At 44.9% G+C, this 18,507-nt stretch overlaps 3 protein-coding genes across 7 annotated transcripts in view; 2 read left to right on the forward strand and 1 right to left on the reverse strand.

Annotated features, from left to right (window-relative positions):
- Positions 1–4,073, forward strand: part of DOP1A (DOP1 leucine zipper like protein A) — a 68,129-nt gene extending 64,056 nt beyond the window's left edge. Inside the window, exons 37-38 of the mRNA XM_063389551.1 lie at positions 1,174–1,233; positions 3,478–4,073. Coding sequence (XP_063245621.1) covers positions 1,174–1,233; positions 3,478–3,783 — 366 coding nt within the window. The 3' untranslated portion in view covers positions 3,784–4,073. The remainder of the gene's footprint in view (positions 1–1,173; positions 1,234–3,477) is intronic.
- Positions 4,074–4,085: 12 nt separating this feature from the next.
- On the reverse strand, positions 4,086–12,305 carry PGM3 (phosphoglucomutase 3). 4 transcript variants are annotated; one of them, XM_063389546.1, is made up of 13 exons: positions 12,136–12,305; positions 11,460–11,665; positions 10,607–10,791; positions 10,233–10,300; positions 9,799–9,932; positions 9,448–9,643; positions 8,470–8,627; positions 7,978–8,061; positions 7,237–7,335; positions 6,821–6,937; positions 6,551–6,673; positions 5,633–5,806; positions 4,086–5,034 (listed from the first exon to the last, which is right to left on the reverse strand). In XM_063389546.1, exons 2-13 carry the CDS (start codon positions 11,661–11,663, stop codon positions 4,948–4,950), a joined length of 1,629 nt encoding a protein of 542 aa, XP_063245616.1. In that variant the 5' UTR covers positions 11,664–11,665; positions 12,136–12,305; the 3' UTR covers positions 4,086–4,947. The 4 variants fall into 4 exon arrangements, with proteins under 4 accessions (XP_063245616.1, XP_063245615.1, XP_063245614.1 ...); XM_063389545.1 differs by having other exon boundaries at positions 4,087–5,034; positions 12,019–12,305; XM_063389544.1 differs by having other exon boundaries at positions 4,089–5,034; positions 11,938–12,305.
- RWDD2A (RWD domain containing 2A) lies at positions 11,672–18,402 on the forward strand. Of its 2 annotated transcripts, none has more exons than XM_063389549.1 (3): positions 11,672–11,833; positions 13,421–13,639; positions 15,165–18,402. In XM_063389549.1, exons 2-3 carry the CDS (start codon positions 13,421–13,423, stop codon positions 15,840–15,842), a joined length of 897 nt encoding a protein of 298 aa, XP_063245619.1. In that variant the 5' UTR covers positions 11,672–11,833; the 3' UTR covers positions 15,843–18,402. The 2 variants fall into 2 exon arrangements, with proteins under 2 accessions (XP_063245619.1, XP_063245620.1); XM_063389550.1 differs by lacking the exon at positions 11,672–11,833 and adding an exon at positions 12,494–12,634.
- The last annotated feature ends 105 nt before the right edge of the window (positions 18,403–18,507 follow it).

Below are 18,507 nucleotides of genomic sequence, written 5' to 3' on the forward strand. Positions count from 1 at the left end.
ACATTGCTGTCAGATATTTTGCTGCTCCTGCTGTGAGGACCGAGCCCTCTTGGACAGGCAGTTCACTAGGAAATGTTGATGGGTGAGCCAGGGAAGCAGGGAGGAAGTGCAAAGCCATATAATAGAAAGTTTTGAAGTTTTATTCTCAGGTTTCTTTCTGTACAGATGTCTTTGTCAGGGCTGTAAGACTGGCAGCTTGCTGTAGCCACAGCATTTACAGTATCTTATGTCTTCAATGAGTAAAGGCAGTACTAGCTGAGATACAAGTGGCTACATTAAATTTAAGGATAACTCAGTTGCAGGCAGATCTGAACTATTGAAGCAAGGCTCATAATTACGGGGGATAAAACTAGTACCTGAAGCATATCTGCATTTTGTATTTTATCATTTTTGAACCATGAAGATAACACTAAATTTCTCTTCTTGCATGTATAAAGGAGTAATGAGTTTTAACTGCTTGCTCCTCAGGCATAACCTCTAACCCTGGTGTTCAATGTAGTATCTGTTAGAAATTTTTCACACTTGAAGTAATCTCTGTGCATGAATTTATATATCATGTATTATTTATAAATATACATGCTGCTGGTAAGTACTGTATGCTGAGAAAGATGCCTGAAGTCAGGACTCCTACAGTATGCTTCAAGAATTCAGAAAATTTCCTGGAATTTCTGGAACCCCTTAGTCATGGCAGCAGTTGCACACTGAACCATAGGTAGGTGTATGATGATGAGATAAACATGAGATAATGAATACTGACTTCAGGCCATTTCTTCTTTATGCAGAGGAGAATATTATTACATATAGCTGTGGGGTTTTCTTAGAAAAGAACAGAAAAATGGAGTGGATCCTTATTTTCCTTCAGGGCAGTCTGACTCATGTTTAGATTCACATAGTATGGTGTTGCTCAAGCTCTGTTGTCTGAGGGAAATGTGCTTAAAAACCTCCCTCAGCAGTGCTGGAAATAAACAGAGACACAAACTGGCAGTCCTGGTTTTGTCTAGTAGTGTCTTGGCCATGCTAGCTTGAGTCTGCCATTTCTGGATCACAGACTTGTCGGGGCGGGTGATTTTTCTAGCTAAGCACAGCACCCAACCAAGCAACTGCACGGCCTTCATGGCAGAGTATTCTTTTCATCTATGAAATGCAGTCTGAAAGTTCTCTTTCCTTCCACAGGACAAACAGGAGGACTTTAAGACGGTGGTTTTGGAGGGAATGGAGATGGCCAAGCATCAGGTGAGGGTGGCCTTTGATGCTTGAGTTGTGAAACAAGCTTGCCATAATAATTCCATCACCTTAAGACCCTGGGCACTATTTAGCATTCAGTAAGAACTAAGAGATCAGATTTGTTATAGAACAAAGCTGAGAGAATTTGAGGTATAAGAACCCTTATTTTTATAGATAACTTTAATTTTAAAAAAAGGAAAAGTCAGTTGATTTCCTGTACAAAATAGATTACAAAAAGCTGATGTTAGTTCTAAGAATTATGATGGCAAATCATTGTAAAATTAAATCGTAAAATATTTTTTGTCAAACTGCAGATGCGAAACAGACAATCCCTGGTTGGTCTCCATCAAGTTAACTGTTGTTTTAGGCATCTATGGAATTAGTGGTGTTTGCTTAGCCATTACTGGCTTGAGGAAATGGCTTGGACAGGTTGTATTTCATTGCTCAGAGTTGGAATTTGCACATGCACCCCATCGGGTTCGTTGGTGTGGGGCACTGGCACTTGCTGTGTGCTGGGGGCACATCCTGCTCACCACTGGGTAATGCTAAGCATGGTACAGAAAATGTATGGAAGAAACTTCTCCTCTGTGTATACAATGAGAAGCTTTTTAAGGAGAAACTCTTAAAAATTAGGAGCTTTATTTAAAAAAGGAAGCATCAACAACTCCTTTTGTGTTGGAACTTTAGTCTTCCCTGTGCTGTGGTTTGGTGTGAGCTTTTCTTTTCAGAAGACTTGAGTTAAAATAGTGATCTCCTGTGGCAGGGAGCCAAGGCACCAGATACATTCATACTGAATTTAAACCTAATTGGGGTTTGCAAAATGGGTGCCCTGCAGGCTTCTCAACTGCAGGACAGTTGCCTCATTTAAAGGGCAAAACCTGCATTTGTTCAAGTATCATGTCTTGAAAAAAATCCATTTGTTTAAAGGCTGTGCAATCAGTGATCCTTACCTTATACTCTGCTCCCACTGCTGTCCTTTCTCCTTCACTCTTCTTTCATTACCAAGTGGAGCCCCTGCTTCAGCCACAGGTACTACCAGAGCAGGGTGACACAGGTGGGACAGGGGTGGATCCTCAGGTGGCTCTTCTTGATGAGGCCTTTGTGCTTCTTTTCTCTTTCCTTGCAGAATAAAATCCAGCACTGCTGGAATTCTACTTCATGGTAGAAGCTCTCTGTACTTGTTTGTCAGTAACAGTACAAACAAGGGGTTTCTAGCAGTGATAGGTCCTTACTGTCTAGATTTGAGTATGGCCTTTGACTCAGAGATGAAGGAAATAGGGAAGAACTGTGTAAGAACCTGGATGTTGGTCCTTGGGTATTTCAATGCAGATATTCAAGGCAGCCCTAAGCAGGATTACAGCAGCATGCTGCTGCTGGTGAGCATCTGGTGTGTGACTGCTGCCTTTGCTTGTGGGGTTCCTGAAATTCTTTCCTTTTAAGTTTCTCCACCCATGAAATAGAAGGAGCATAATAACTGAGTTCTTCTGAGAATACACAAGGAGTAACTGAGCCATTTTCCTTTGAGAACAACTTCAGGTGTTTCTCAGAATGTCCATGTGTGTTAGATACATATGTATCTAATGTGATAGATAGATAGATAGATAGATAGATAGATAGATAGATAGATAGATAGATAGATAGATAGATAGATAGATAGATAGACAGATAGATAGATGTCCTTTGTGATACTAGGAATAGCACTGCTTTTTGCTCTTCCCAAAAACTCTGAACTCAAGCTGCAAAGTGAAAATGCTTTGTATCTATTTTAACCTCCTCTGGGGTTTATTGTCACTGATGCTGGCAGTACCAGCTGGTGAAGTGTGTCTGTGTTACCAGAGGGGAGCCTGCTTTAGGAAGCAGCTGAAGTAGCTCACAACTTCCAGCTGTCACCAGCCTGGGCCATTTGTGTTGCCCACAGGCTGCTGCTGGGAGCAGCAGCACAGGGCTGCATGGTGAGGGCTGCCTTGCTTTGGGACAGCCCTGGGCAGAGGTGTTGGACTCGAATGTCCCCTGCAGCTCTTCCATTAGCATCAGCTGACTGCCACCTGTACACTGCCGACACTGCTGCTGCAGGGCATGGTGAGGAGGAGCACAGGATCCGCTTTGGAAGCTACACTTCAGTATTGGTGTGTCATGGAGATAGGACAGATATTTTTGGACTTTAGAAAAGTGCTGTGTTATACATTAGTCTTTCGTTTTCACCTGTGTTTTTCCTGGTTTGTCTGTATTATTTCCCATGTCTCTGTATTTCAGAAAAACCCGGAGGAGGATGGCTCAGGGAAAACACTAAGCTGGGAACCAGGTCACTTGCTATTAACCATCTACACCGTTCGCAGCATTGAGCAGCTCTTGCCTTTCTTCAATGTACTCAGCCAAGTTTTTAACAGCAAAGTCACAAGCAGATGTGTTGGACACTCAGGGAGCCCTGTCCTTTACCCCAACTGTTTTCCAAGTAAGGACATAAAAATGGAGAACCTCAAGACCTTCTCCAGCAAAGCAAGACAGAAGATAGAAGAAATGGTTGAGAAGGATTTTCTTGAAGGTGTCATAAAATCATGAACCAAACTGATACTACTCAGCTATATGTAGTGTAACTATCTAAATGAAATACTGTATCTTTCCCAGTTGTATAGTATTCTTTTCTTATTTTGTATGTAATGAAATACTTAATGTTGTATTTAAGTTAAATACTTGTAAATAAGAGAAGTTCTGGATGTGGCCTGAATCAAGTTTAAATATTGGTGGCTCATATTGATTATAGTGCCTACTATTTACAGTAAATGTTTTGTTGTCTTGAGTTCTGTCTTTAAAGAAATGAAAAAAAAAATACAAGGTGCACATTTTTTCAATTTGTTTCCAGTTTATTTTTATCCCTTTTTTTTTTAATCTATTGGAACTTGTGCTTGTTTAATAACCTGTAAAATGCTGTTTTGGCAGGACTTAATGCAGGACTAGCACGAACTGTTTGTCAGAGGTAGACACCCTGAATGAAAGTATGCCAAGGAGGATACTTGGTGTGTTTAAAACATTGCATCCTGTTGGCCCAGCCCCTCTGTGGTGCTGGGGAGCAGTTTAAGGGCACAGAAGACAAACCTGTCTCTGTCCCTTCCCTTAAGTGTGATTATAAATACTATTACTGCAAATCACTTTCTAAATAATGTCATAAAGTTTCTAATGAAGATAATATTGCAATAATAGATTATTATTTGCAAATATTCTTTTTCATTACATTGTTTCCCCCTCAAAATGAGGTGAACTGAATCTGAAGCCTAGTGACAGCCTCTGTTTTACTCTGTTTGCCCACAGATGATTGGGCTACTGGGGGAAGGTGGGGATGATGATTCTGCAGCAGCCACTGTGAGCACAGTCACAGCAGAGCTCCGGTCATGCAGCCATGGCCAGTGCTCTGAGCTGTGAGAACTGGATTTCAGGCACAATGTGACAATGAACTAAGCTGGGGCAGGGAGGGGCAGAATTCCTTCTGGACAGGGCCACGGTTTGTCAATAAGTTAGACAAACTTGGGGAGCGGAACACTCAACAGCAAGAGCATCTCATTAAGAGGTAAGTTGCTAAAAGAGGTTAAGAATAAGCAGAGTAACATTATACTCAGTTCTGATCAATCCTTGCTACTCCCAGGAAGGACTGGCTTTGTGCACAGCAGCACATGGTAAAAAAAGTAGTATTAAAAGGTAAGAGAAGTTGTGTGCTTTAACTGCCACTCATTATATAGGCTGGGGTGGTGCTCCTTTTCCACCAGCGAGGTGGAAGACAGCCAGGCTCACTTCATGGGCGAGTGCATCTGCATTCTCCTGTGGAATGTTGAAAAAAGTAGTTATGCTGCTGTCAGCATGAGAAGGATAGAGCAAATATGGGATATTAAGGCAAGAATTTTCCTGCAAGTGCTGTGTTCCCTGTATTGCTCCATCAGCCACTGCCATCATGCTGGCAGAGAGCAGCAGGTAGGAGCATGTGAAGTGGGGAGAGCAAAGCCCACTGCTTTTGTTTCACCTTTTAAGTTCTGATCTGGACTAACTTAACAGCAGCCAGAATTTTTTTCTATTTTGCCTCTTAAGAAATTGTGTCATTAAGGGCTGCCTTGGTAATTTTCTTCTTAACCCTGAGCTCTCAGAAGGCTGGTTGTCTTTTCAAAATCATCTGGTATTAAATCTGCCTTTATAAACATTTATATTTTCCTTTTGAAGATAAACATTGAGAACATTAAACATTACTTTTCTAAATAAAAGAAAATCCAAAGTGACTTTTTGTGATCACAGTCTTTTTTCCAAATTTAGCATTTGTTAAGCATGATTAAATGACAAGTCTGGAAGCAGACTTCCTTCATCCCTCTGCTAGGCACAAGATTGTTTAAAGTGAACAAGGCCACTGATAAATGAGTCAAGCTCTGACCTGTGTGTCTGCTTCAGCATAGATTCTGACGACATCCTCTGTTCCTGACGGACGGACAAACGCCCGGGACAGTCTGTACTTCTTTACAAGGGCATCAATTTTCTCCTGCAGCCCTGGGGGCGTCAGCGCTCGCCTTTCTGCGTCCGTCGTGTCGATAACGCGCCTGTCTGCCACCTGTGGCATCAGAAACAGGGTAAGACAGAAATTCAGGGCTGGCTGTGTTGAGCTGCCTGGAGAAGAGTTCTGCTTGGGAGCTCATAAAGGGCTACTCCAACACTTGGGTCCATAGGATCCCTGCAGCATCTGTTAACCAAGTCTTGAGAAGCCTCAGCTGCTCAGTGTAAAAAAAGGGTCAGTTCTGAACGTGCCTTCTTGGTCAGCTTGAAATGAAGCTACAGCTTCTCCCAGTAGATCAGAAACTTAAATTGTTTTCTCCAGTTCATTAAGAGCCCAGAGCTTCTTTACTGTGTCTAACAGAATGCTGCCACATGGCACCTTCTGCTCAAGCTCTTTGAATGCTGGAAAGGATACAGGCTTGAACATTCAAGTTATACAAAGTGGCACAGCAAGAAGAATCCAGCTGCCCAGCTGGCAGAGGCCTTAGAAAAACAGGATTTTTCTAATTTGAAAGTGGGAATTTCTTCTTAAGTTAGAATTTGAAGACTTTTGGTCATGTTTTTCCGTTTAACATAGTTGGCTATTATTTCATCTTTTTTAAAGTCATATTTCTGTTTTAGTCCAAGTAAAATTCTTGTTCCTCCTCTGGGTTTTTCCCCATCTTCTTTGGCCTATTTCTGCCCCTCTATGGTCTGTTTCAGCTTCAAAATAAAGCTTATCAAGATGTGTGCAGGCAAAAGGTGCTGTGAGCAGGGCCCCCAGAGGCTGCGGTAGCCTGAGCCAGCGTGGCTGGTAACTGACCTGGACCTTGAGCAGCCGGTTGGGAAGGTCGGCGTAGAGAGCGTCCCACTGCTGCACGCTCAGACCCTTCAGAGCCAGGATGGCTTCGACAACCAGCATGTCCGAGACAGCATCGCCCACGGTCTGCCAACAGGGAGGGAAAACACTGCGCCAGGGAACACTGGGAGGCAGGGCTTCATCAGGGAGCTTCCAGCAGGCCCCAGCAGCAGCCTGACAGCAGCTCACGGGCTAACCCTGCCAACACCATGGTTCAGTTCTTTCAGTTTTTACCTGATTAATCAGGTCAATCATGTTTTCAAGCATCTTTGCTGCTTCTCTTTTTTCATCATCTTTCTCCTCTTTTACCAGCTGTCGTATTTTAGTTTCAGCAGCTTTACTAAACAGTACCTAGAAGAAAAAGATGAGAGCTTGTCAAGACAAAACCAGGATACATGCAGTAGTGAGGACAAAACTTTTACCAACTAAGCCCAAATAGCCATCATTAATGTTTGCTACCATGAATTCCCATGCCCCCATAAAGCACAGAGGAGCTGGGATAGAAGGAGTAAACAAGTCTATTTTGAAATAAGGAGAAAAAGCCTGGTTTATAAAACTAAACAGAGAGTGAAAAGACTTCCTTCTCCAGGTACTTTAGCTAAAATTTTGCACATAGTGGCTGATCATATGGATTACATGCTCGTACTTACTGTGCCATGTCCATTTGCCTCAAAGTAAACACCCACATCAAACTCCTGGGCCTTGTGATGCAAGTGTTTCACTCCTGTTTTGACACAGTGCACAGGTACCTGCAGCCCAAGGGTGTGCAGAGAATGACAACAAGGTTAGACTCTCCTTAGCAGGCTGGAGCTGAGCACCAACCTGGAAGGACTGTTGAAAACTAACCCATGGTTCATGGCCACTGAGCCCCAGAGCTAAAATGCTCCACTATTTCTGCAGACCCAATTAAAAAAGATTTCATTTATTCATGTGTAAAAAAGGCTAATTAAATAAGAAAAGAAATAAACTCCAAACCTAGAAAAATGCAATTTAGTTCATAGCTTCAGGGAACACACTAGATTCACATACAAACAGAAATAACACCATCTCTCAATTCCTGAAAATTTAGCTTGCTGCAGAAAATGAAACAATCAGTCTCAAAGTATCAAGGAGCCTTTACTGACTCACTTGGTTGCAAAGCTATAAAGTCCTCAGTTTGTCTAAGTACCAAGGGATTTCATTTAACATTTTTTAAATTTATAAAAGCTGACTAGAACTTCTTATGCTCTGCTCTCTTGCGTCTCCTTTGCCACCAAGAATTTAACCACTACTGGAGGTTTGAAAGAGTAATTTATTTTTGCTTGATATTAATTTTTCTAGCAATCACATTACAGTGGCATTTACTTTTAAAATAAAAAAATTAAACTACCTAGAAAAAACATGGAGAATACCTTCAGTGTTTCCTGGAGGTAGCGTGTTGAATTCCCATTGGCATAAGCAGTTTGTACCACTGCCATCTTGAAGTCCTGGTTCACCTGAGTAAACCAATAAGCCAAGTTTTATTGTCCAAAACGCACACAGCCAAACAAAATGAATAAATGGAAAGATAATCAGAACTGTTAAATGTACAATTAAAACTCCTGGGTACCAGAGGGAGGCACTAGTTCACTGAGAACTTCTGTGTATTTAAAACATGAATTCTGTTCAAGTCTTTGTACATCCCATATTGATTTTTCTTGGGTGTGGCTGAAGCAGCTCTTCAAGCTCAGATTTTCCACACCCCTTTTTGGCTACAGCAGTGAGGTACAGGACTGGCCTCTTTTTAAAGCTGGTTCACTTTAGGTAGAAGTAGAGAGACCACATACCAAGCAACACAGCTTCCTTAGACTATTTTATACCTTACTAATTAAAATGCCAGCATTCATTTCGTATGTTAGAGTTACCTTGGCAAGAAGTTCTTTTAGGAAGATACTAATTAAAGTTGCTATTTTATCTCCATCGATCAGGTGAAAATGGCCAGCAGTGTCCTTATAATAATATACAATTCTATCTGCATCACCATCAAATGAGCAGCATTTCTCATTGGGTTTCATGTCCAGCCCTAGAGCACAGAGTTACAAATGCAAGTTAAAGACAGGAAAAGAAACAAAATCAGGTAATTTATTTCAGTGAGTGATTAGGAAGACACATTTTCTTTCCAGAGCACAGGTCTGCATACAAATGACTCAGGCACAGTTAAAGCCAGGATCCAGACATGAGGCACAGGCACCCATCCCCAGCAGGTACTGCCACTGTGCTGCTCCCAGCACTGCATTTCTCCAGTACACAACCAGCGTGGGAAGGGGAAGCAACACCACATCTTGGTGTTCATATTTGGCCAGCAGTTGCAGTGCAAGGGCAGCTGTCCAATGGAGAACTCAATTTAGCCTCAAATAATGTCCTATCCAATCCTGCCTGCTCTCCCAGTTCAGGGGTTTTCTTTTATACAGTTCTCAGAAAATTGATTGAAATCATTTCCTCACTGTTTTATGTCAATGAGTCAGGCTGCTGGCACCAAGCTGTTAATTAACCCAGCCCTTCAGCAGGAACCCGGAAAAGTGTTTCTTCATCATACAAAGGAGAGTAAAATAAATAACACTAAGCCAGGCCTGATTGATCTTTGGACTCTGCCAGCTTAACATTCAGAAGAGACTGTCAAAAATACTTCAACCACTCAGAGAGATCCTGTGCTCCTCCAAGCAGTTCACACTAACAGAGAGATGTGCCAAACCTGGCCACGCTTTTGCCTCTTTCCATGGCACAAGGAGAACCATTCATGCAGTTACTTAGTAAGAAACAGGGAGCTCCACTTACCCAAGGATGTGGACCCTTGCCAGACCCTGCAGAGGAGGTAAAGCAACATAAAATTACTGACTACATACCTCCAGGTGGTTTCTGGTGAACTTTCACAAAATCTGCACCACATAAGTGATTGAGTTTCTCCTTGGTCCCATCATTATATATGTGAATTAACACCTCTTGTGGAAAGTAGGGCTTCATTTCTGATAATTTCAGGGCTCCTATTCCATTGGCACAGTCGATCTTCAGGTGCCTCTGACTCTCTCTGGAGCAGTGAGACTTAGTGCAAGGGAAAAAGGGGCAAAGTGAACTGTTACCTGAGAGAAACAACATCTGTAGCATGCTGAGTTAGAAACTTCAGGACCAAACAGATTAACAAACAGAAGAGATTAATTTTGCACATTTGCATGAGGAAGACAACACCTACTATTCACCTGTTCTATCAGTTTCATGAAAGCTTTGGACAGTTTTTCATAATAACCTTGCAGTGTTGCTTTCCCATACTGCCCTTGGGTGTTTTGACAGCAGACCATGTAGTGGAGCTGAGGTGTCGTCACCAGACCATAATCTAGTGTGAAATAAAAGGAACAATATTCAGAATGGAATTGCAAATTAATTGTTGCTTATACCTTGTACATTAAACAGACAAATGCACTACAGGAAACACATATGAAATTTTTCAAGTTGTCTAATGAAAACGTAACCTTCCCCTGCCCTGCCTTGCATTAAAGCCATACAAACACCTTGAAAAAAGATTATTACAAGCAAGGATGGAAATGTGTCTGGGCTGTTGCTTTAGGGCACCATAAAGGAGTCACATTTACATAAATTTGAAGTGAGATTCGAATTGCAGAAGTGTAAAACCTACCATGGTACTGACCACCAAGAACCTGGATACCATCTATAACTGACTGGGACAGCTTCTTGCTGCTTGGCCTGGAAAACAACAAGTACAGCTGATAACCTTGGCAAAGGTATTTATCTTGGACTTGGGAAGGAAGCACATGTGGAAGACTCTACAAGCTTCCTGCCAGAAGATTTAGACTCACTTTGAAGAAATCCAAACCTTTCTCTGTTGTAGGCAATTCCCAATAAGGTTTGAAAGCCAACACCCCCAGGGATTGCAAACACATGTAAAGTCCTGGACACAGATGGACATCACACAGTACCCACACAATTCCCCTGAAGACAGCACTGGTACTTCCATAAGAGCAGGATATATCTACAGCCTTCTGTCATTACCTGGTGTCTCTACCAATAAAAACCGAGGCATCTTTGTGCAGGTTCACTGCTGCTTTTTGGCAGATGTCAGTTATCACTTTCTCCAATTCTTGCTCCTCTGCATTTGCTAGTTGTGTGGCATACTCTTCCCAGGAAGGGTGCAGCATTTCTCCAAGAGGATCAACCAGCTTTACACCATTATCTTCCTTAGCAGAAAAACAAAAGAACAAAAATTAGTAAGCCTAAAGTGGGGAACTAATAAAACCTCCTTGAAGACAGACAACACATGGTTCAGTCACATTGCTTCTTTAAAGGTGGAGAACTTCTGGGATGCAACAGCTTAGCTGTTTATTGAAACCTCCACCAAGCTCCCAAAGAAGCTCTATAATAGGCATTTGGGTAACCAACTCTTTCTCCCTTACAATTTTGGTATGAAATTATTTTGACATTAAAATTACATAAAGGAAGATTCTAATACCCTTCAATGATCCATCCACAGCAATGAAAGTCTAAATGCCTGATTTGTAATTGCTGCATTTGCATATTTTTAAAACTTACAGACTTTACTCAAGGGTTCTTCTCAAGGTTACTCCTAGCTTCCCAACATTAGAAAGTTACATGAAATGTTTCCTATGTGACACCATTTCCACATGCGAAAAAACCCCACTCCTGTATTCGGGGGAAAAATAACTTTAGATTGACAGGATGCAGGCCAAACGCTTTAAGCAGTCCAAGTGTCTTCAGGATCAGGTCTCTCAGTGCTATGACGAGCTTTGATTCCAACAATTTGATCACATCTTTCCACCCTTCTACCGAAACACTGCACGGCATGCCGCCGAACCGGCCACACGTTTGAGGGAAGGGCAGTCCTTACCTCCGGGTTGTGAGACGCCGTGACCATGACGCCGATGGTCGCCGCCACGGCCCTGGACCGGAGCGCTGCCAGCAGCCCCATGCGGAACACGACGTGATCCAGCTGCTCGGCCCTGGAGCGGAACCCCGCGGTGCCATACTGCAGGGCCAGCCCGGCAGGCCTGGGGTGCAGGGCCGAGTACTTCCTAAGGGCCTCGGAATCCATTCCTAGGAAGGAAGCGGCACCGATGGAAGGGAGAGGAGACAGGGCGCTGTGACCAGTGCCACGTTCTGAGGGCTGCGGGTGCCTTAAAGCGCCGCCGTCAATCCCCGACGGGACTGCAGCGGGGACCAGTACCAGGGAAGGAGAGCACCGGATAAATACGGCGTGATCAGGTACAAGCAGATCACACAGGGACGAGGCGGGGAGAGCCACAGGTCCCAGCCGGCTTATCCAGGGAGCCTAACAAATTCCCGCAGCGGAGCCTCCCGTTTCTCGCCGTGACATCAGCCGCTCAGAGCGCCCGGCCGCGGCTGCACGCACTGATTCCCGAGCTCAAAAGCAGCGTGTCCTGCCTCACCGGGCGCTGGCAGGGAAGCCCCAGCGGTGTCCCCGGGATGTTGCCCCCGGGCGGCGGCTCCGTGCGGACCGGCAGACGGACACCAGGCCGAACGGGCGGGGCCAGCCGGACACGCACCCCCCTGCAGGGCTGCTTCCCTCGGGACCCCCGGCGATGACGGCCGACCGCACCGGCTGGGGCGGGACGGGACGGGATGGGACGGGATGGGTGGAACGGGATGGGTGGAACGGGATGGGTGGAACGGGACGGGCGCGATGGGATGGGCGGGACGCGGTCCCGCCGGAGCCGCCGCCGCCGCGCGCCCCGCACGGAGCCGGCGCGGCCCCGCCCACTCGGGGCGGGACCGACCAATGGCTGAGGGGTGGGCGGGGCAGCGACCGCCGCGTGGCGCCCGGGCCGCGCCCCCGCCCGGAGGCGCTGCCGCGCAGGCGCCGCCCCGCCCCTCCCGGGAGCGTCCGGCGGAACGCGCGGCCGTGGCGGCAGCGGGAGCGGGGCGGGCTGGCCGTGACAGGCGGCCCGCACGGCGCCTCTGACAGCGCGCTCGGGTCACAGAGCTGCCCCCCCTACAGTGCGGTGCTTTGGGCCGGGGCAGAGTCAGTCTTCTTCACAGTAGCTGGTACGGGGCTGTGTTTCCGATTTGTGCTGAACACAGTGCTGATGATGCGGAGATGTTTTTGCTGTTGCTGAGCAGGGCTTGCACAGAGCCAAGGCCTGTCCTGATTTTTGTACTGCCAGGCTGGGAGGGGGCTGGGGGTGCTTGGGAGGAGACACAGCCGGGACAGGCAACCCCAGCTGACCAAAGGGACATTCCAGACCATGGAACATCATGCTCAGTTTATACGGGGGGAAGAAGGAGGAAAGGGAGGACATTTGCAATGATGGCGTTTGCCTTCCCAAATCACTGTTAGGTGTGGTGGTGCCTTGCTCTCCTGGGGATGGCGGAACACCCCTGGGAAGAAGTGAATTCATTCCTTGCTTTGCTTGTGTGCGCGGCTTTTGCTTTCCCTGTGGAACTGTCCTTATCTCTGGCAGTGAATTTTCTGCCTTTTGCCCTTCCGAGTCTCCCCCGTTCCCGCGGGCTGGGGAGGCGGCTCTGAGGGGCTTGGCTGCCGGCTGGGGTTGAACCCAGACAACACGGGGTGTGTCTGCTGATAAATAACACAAATAATGAATGTGTTACTGCCCACGCACATCAACGCGGGCTCCATCCCGTGCTCTTTTCCATCCCTGAGCCCTGCAGGGCCCGCAAAGCTCCTGCTGACCGCCCCTGCCCGTGAGGGCCCGGCTGCTGAGCGCTGTGCCAGCCGTGTTAACCAAATTCTGCCCTTAAAGAATCGGGGCCTCCTTGTGGTGCTGAACCATGTGGTAACCCCAGGGTTTGACTCCAGCCCTCTGTTTCCAGATGTACGTGGAGGGTATTGCAATGGCTGTCACGGTAAAAGAATGCCTGGAGCTGCAGCTGCTGGAAGTGGAAATGCTGCTTTCGATGTTTCCCAAAAGAGGGGAGTTCAGCGTGGATGCGGATGCCGTGCCCAGCATCCAGCGCTACCTGAGGAATGCTGACGGAGCCCTGCCCCCGCAGCTGGAATACCGCATCGCGCTCGATGTCGGGGAGGCGAAGGTGAGAGCTGCCAAGGAGACTCGTTCATGGTGGTGGTGTCTTTACTCATTCCACACACACTTGGAAACTCTGCCCGGAAAGAAGGGGGTAAAAAAGCCACCGCATGTTTGTTTGAAAAGCCAAGAGTAACAGAAAATCTCGGCTGCTGCTAACATCTGCGTTAGAGATACAATAATGTAAAAACAGCCCCAAATGGCAGAATGCAATTACGAGGAGTCACAAGAACACAAAACCAACTCCAGCCTATGAGCAGAGAAACCAAACGCGTGCAGTGTAAGGAGTTACAACTGATTGAAGTTTACTGATTGAAGAAAAGGATTGAGCTGATTGATGTGAATACTTGCACAGAGAACACAGGTCTGAGTGCATACTAATGCAGTGAGTAGAAACAGAGAACAGACAAACTCAGCCTAAAAGCCATCTTCTATGGAACGAAGGTAATCAAAGATAGAACAATTGATTGGGTAATGAGATGGCCTCATGATTTTTTTTAAACTTTAGGTACCAGCTTAGGTATCTTTCTAAAATGCACCCTTTCACCAACCTTCAGAGAGTTGTTTTATGAACTATGTAGGGAGGGCTTATGTAGGAGTAGTGGGTTTTTTTCCACAGCAGATTGTCAAGGAACTTGGAAAGATAATTAGTCATTTCATGATTCACTTCTCTCTGCAGGACTAATCATATGATTGTACACTGTAATGAGTACCCCTTAATAGTCTACAGGAGCGTGAAGCACTGGGGACACATAAATCCTTTCCTGCTCTTGGACCAGAGGCAGTGTTCAGCTGCCAAAGAACTGTGGTGCTCTGTTTGAAGGCAGTGTAGGAATAATCAAGAGAAATTCAACAGCCCAATGTTCATAAGAGATCAGATAAGATAATCTAGAGATCTCCCTGACCTGAAACATAAATCAATCTTTTCATCCTCTACAATCCTGATTCCTCTTTTCAGTGAATACTTGCTTAAAATAATGGTAATGCACAGAATCCTGAATGGTTTGGGTTGGAAGCAACCTTTAAGATCAGGTATTTGCAACACTTCTGCTACGTGTCTCCATGTACAGCAGGTACAAACACCATTTCATGTAACTCTTGGCCTTTTTTTCCAGCAGCTGGGCTGAGTTCATTAGTCATGTGCATTTGGTAAGGGCTGAGATTCTCAAAAACCCTTGACTCCAACAGTTCTTTGCTGTAGCAACACTGAGCTAGAAATATCTGTGGAGGGTAACCGTGTACCTTCTCCCAGGCCACAGCATTAGTTCTGTGAACAGCACAGAAGCTGCCTGGATAACATGGGAAGTGTTGTGAAAGTGACAGCATGATGCAACAGAAGAAAAGGAACAGACAAAAGAACAGGTTATTGGGACAGAAGGGAAGTGGGAATAATTCCAGTCAGTAGGATGCTGCAATCTGGATTACATCTCCTCATGTTCTGCCTCTGACAGGGAAGAAGAATCTAGCGTGTCTTCAGTAGCTGCAGAATTAATTTTCTCTATGTGTGTGTGTGTGTATCTTTTGTTTTTAAGGTAAAGGTGGAATTGCAGGTTCTCCTTCCTCATACGTACCCTCAGGTGGCTCCCCAGCTCTTTGCCAGATCAGATGCTCTGCACAGACAGCAGCAGCTGCAGCTCAACACTCAGCTGGCGTCTCACATCAGCTCCCTGGGCTCAGGGGATCTGTGTGTGTGTGAGGCTGTGCAGTGGGTGAAGGACAACAGCCTGCCTTTCTTGGAGAATGGTGAGGCCTCCTCTGAGCATGCTTCTAAAGAGGTCAGGGTTAGGGAGGTGCTGCATCGCATGTGGATCTACAGTCATCACATATACAGGCAGGAACTGAGGAAAAAGATCTTTGACTGTGCCAGGAAGTTAAATCTGACTGGCTTCTGCCTGACTGGGAAACCTGGTGTCATCTGTGTGGAGGGACTCCGAGAACACTGTGACGAGTTCTGGCGTGTTATTAGGTATCCCAGCTGGAAGCACATTTCATGCAAGCACGTGGAGAATGTAGAAACGGAGGGAAGCATTGATAGCATTCGTCTCTTTCACAGTTTTGAAGACCTGCAGTTTCAGGCACATGGTGATTATGGCCTGAGGAATGACTATCACATGGATCTTGGCCAGTTTCTAGAATTCCTGAAACAGCATCAAAGTGGACACATTTTTCAAATTTTATTTGGTGTTGAAGGCAAACTTTCAGACAATTGAAACTGTTTATAAAGAGTTCTAATTCTGGAGAACCAGAATTGTTGCTAACACTGAAATATTTTGTCTTACAGCTACTATGAAAAGGGAAACTTTAACATGTGAGGTGAATGGTTCAAATAGTTAATCTCAGCTTTCGTGCTTGACTGCCACGTATTTTTGAGACGTGTTCACTGATTTTCTAAGACTCTAAACTGGCCATGCCTCAGAGCACTTGCAAGGTGATAAACATTCCAGGGTTAGGAATTATACACTTCTGTCTCTTCATCTGTACTGTGATGTGTGAATTGCTTCCCATCTCATCTCAGCCTACTGTCTTTCAGTTTAAAACATTCCCCCCTTGTCCTGTCACTACAAGCGCTTGTAAAGAAGTCCCTTTCCTGCCTTCTTGTAGGCTCCTTTCAGCTACTAAAAAATGCCATAAGGTCTTGCCTAAGCCTTTTCTTCTCCAGGCTGAACAATCCCAATTCTCTCAGCCAGTTGTCATAGGAGAGCTGCTCCAGCCATCTGATTATTTTTTGTGGCCCTCTGGACTTCATGTTCATGTTCCTTTTATGTTCAGGTCCCAGAGCTGGATGCAGTGGTGCATTTGAGGTCTCACAAAAGGGGAGCAGAAGGTGAGAATCACCTCCCTCTGGTCATGCTGCTTTTGATGCAGCCTGGAATACAGTTGGCTTTCTTGGTTTCAAGAGCACATCACTGGCTCATGTTGAGCTTCTTGTCCCTCTCCTCAGAGCTGCTCTCAGTCCATTCTCCACCGGGTCTGTTTGTGCCTGGGATTGCCCCGACCCAGGGGCAGGATCTTGCACTTGGCCTTGAACACCACGAGGCTTGCACAGACCCACCTCTCCAGATAACTCCCCTTCCCTCCAGTGTGTCGACTGCTGCTTGGTGCCACCAGCACACCTGCTGAGGGTGCAGGGGGTCCCACTGCCCGTGTCACCCACAACAGCGTTAATGCCACCCCTGAGGAACGTCACTGTCACTGGTCTACACCTGGACATGGAGCCATTGCCTGCAGCTCTTTGCAGCCAACCATCCTCACCTACCGAGTGATTCATCCATCAGATCCATGTCTCTTCAATTTACAGACAAGGATGTCATACAGCAAAGTGTCTGTCTGGTTATGTTAATTTTCCATCTCTTCAATTCATGGCATTTTATGTTTACCCTGTTAGGCCAAACACCTTGGAAATGAAAATGGGTTAGATGAGACAAAGTTTAGTTTTGCCCTCTACATTACATAAGGAAATACATGTAAAATACAGAAAATAGGAAAAAAACCCTATATATATTTAATATGACATAAAAATACAAATAACTGGAAGAATCCTTTCTATGTCAGAGAATTTTCCAGCAGCTGTAAGAGGCAATGCTGTTGATGGTTCATTAGGCAGCGTTTGCCTGCAGGGGAGTGTGCTGAGCGTGGATGTGGATAGTGAGTGTTCCAGTTTGTAGTGCATGCTCATATTTAAAGGTCATCAATGCAGTATGTAGTTGAAGAACACTACTGCAGAGTCCCCAGCAGCTGTGCTTTGAAGGACCACGAGCCCACCACCCTCTGTGCCTGAGTGCCTTAGGTGAAAATGGGTACCCAGCAATAAAGGCAGACTCACTGCTGGCTGCAGAGGTCTGGCGGATTGACTCCAACACCCAGGAGCTCAACAGCAGCTCTTCAAAGACTGTGTCAGCACACTCAGCTGATGACAATATCAATAACAGATATAATTTTATTTCAAATGAAACACGAGGAAATGTATTAATACCCTTCTCACAAATAGCAATACATTGAAATGCAGAGGATGGCATTGAATGCAGAGTGTTTCTGGTTGCTTGATTTTCCTTCACTGTGGTAAAGTGTACTGTTTGTGTGATAACTTCTGCCAAAAGCACAGTGAGGCAAAAATGTTGACATGTTCCCATTAGGCAGTGAGAGAGAAAGAATCTCTATTTCTGAATTTGGGACGTGAGATCTGCAGCTGTGACAGAGCTAGACAAATAATATTTGGTTATCTATAGATAATATCTCTAATAAAGATTGCAGAGAAACAGATAGTAGAAAAAATGTTCAAGTAACCTTTGTTTCCAGAACCATCCACAAAATATATTACATTTTTCTTGGAGTGTTAATTATTTAACAACTTATAATACCTCAAAGTCTATTCCTGGCATTTTGATACTCCCTTTTTGTCAAGAACACAGAGTTCAAAAAATTAGGCCAAACATTTGCAATGGATCAGAGCAGTGGTTATCTTGGTGAGGGAATGAAATCCTTCGTCTTAAACAGGACATTACCTTAATTTATGTTAAATTTTACTAATGGTAAATGTTATTGTTAGTAAAGTTAAAATGTTCTAATTAGATGTTGAACAAAAGATTCTGCAGGTTTGGTTCTTTCCGAAAATTTTCGTTTCATAACTCCACACAAGAGTGACCAGTAAGGATTTTCTCTGGAATAAAATATTCTAACCTTATGGTTGTTTAAAGTTTGGGATTTTTTTAAAATAATAGGTTCACAGATTATGCAAATTACACTGTGACTGTAATGGATAAAACATCAAATGCATTTTTAAGTGTCCATTTATCTGCTTAAGTTCCCATTGATGTTTGTGACAAAATTCTTGACTCAAGATACAACCACTTTTTTCAAAAAGATCTGTCAAACTGT

This window comes from Prinia subflava, chromosome 2 (genome assembly GCF_021018805.1).
Source record: "Prinia subflava isolate CZ2003 ecotype Zambia chromosome 2, Cam_Psub_1.2, whole genome shotgun sequence".
Classification (NCBI taxonomy): Eukaryota; Metazoa; Chordata; class Aves; order Passeriformes; family Cisticolidae; genus Prinia; species Prinia subflava.

Excerpts from the sequence above, each read along its gene's own strand:
- RWDD2A (XM_063389549.1), top strand. The coding sequence starts at position 13,421 with ATGTACGTGGAGGGTATTGCAATGGCTGTCACGGTAAAAGAATGCCTG. Across the intron at positions 13,640-15,164 it reads TCGATGTCGGGGAGGCGAAG|GTAAAGGTGGAATTGCAGGT; the intron begins GTGAGAGCTGCC and ends TTTGTTTTTAAG.
- PGM3 (XM_063389546.1), bottom strand. The coding sequence starts at position 11,663 with ATGGATTCCGAGGCCCTTAGGAAGTACTCGGCCCTGCACCCCAGGCCT. Across the intron at positions 9,933-10,232 it reads TCTTGGTGGTCAGTACCATG|ATTATGGTCTGGTGACGACA; the intron begins GTAGGTTTTACA and ends ATTTCACACTAG. Across the intron at positions 5,035-5,632 it reads ATGCTGAAGCAGACACACAG|GAGAATGCAGATGCACTCGC; the intron begins GTCAGAGCTTGA and ends AACATTCCACAG.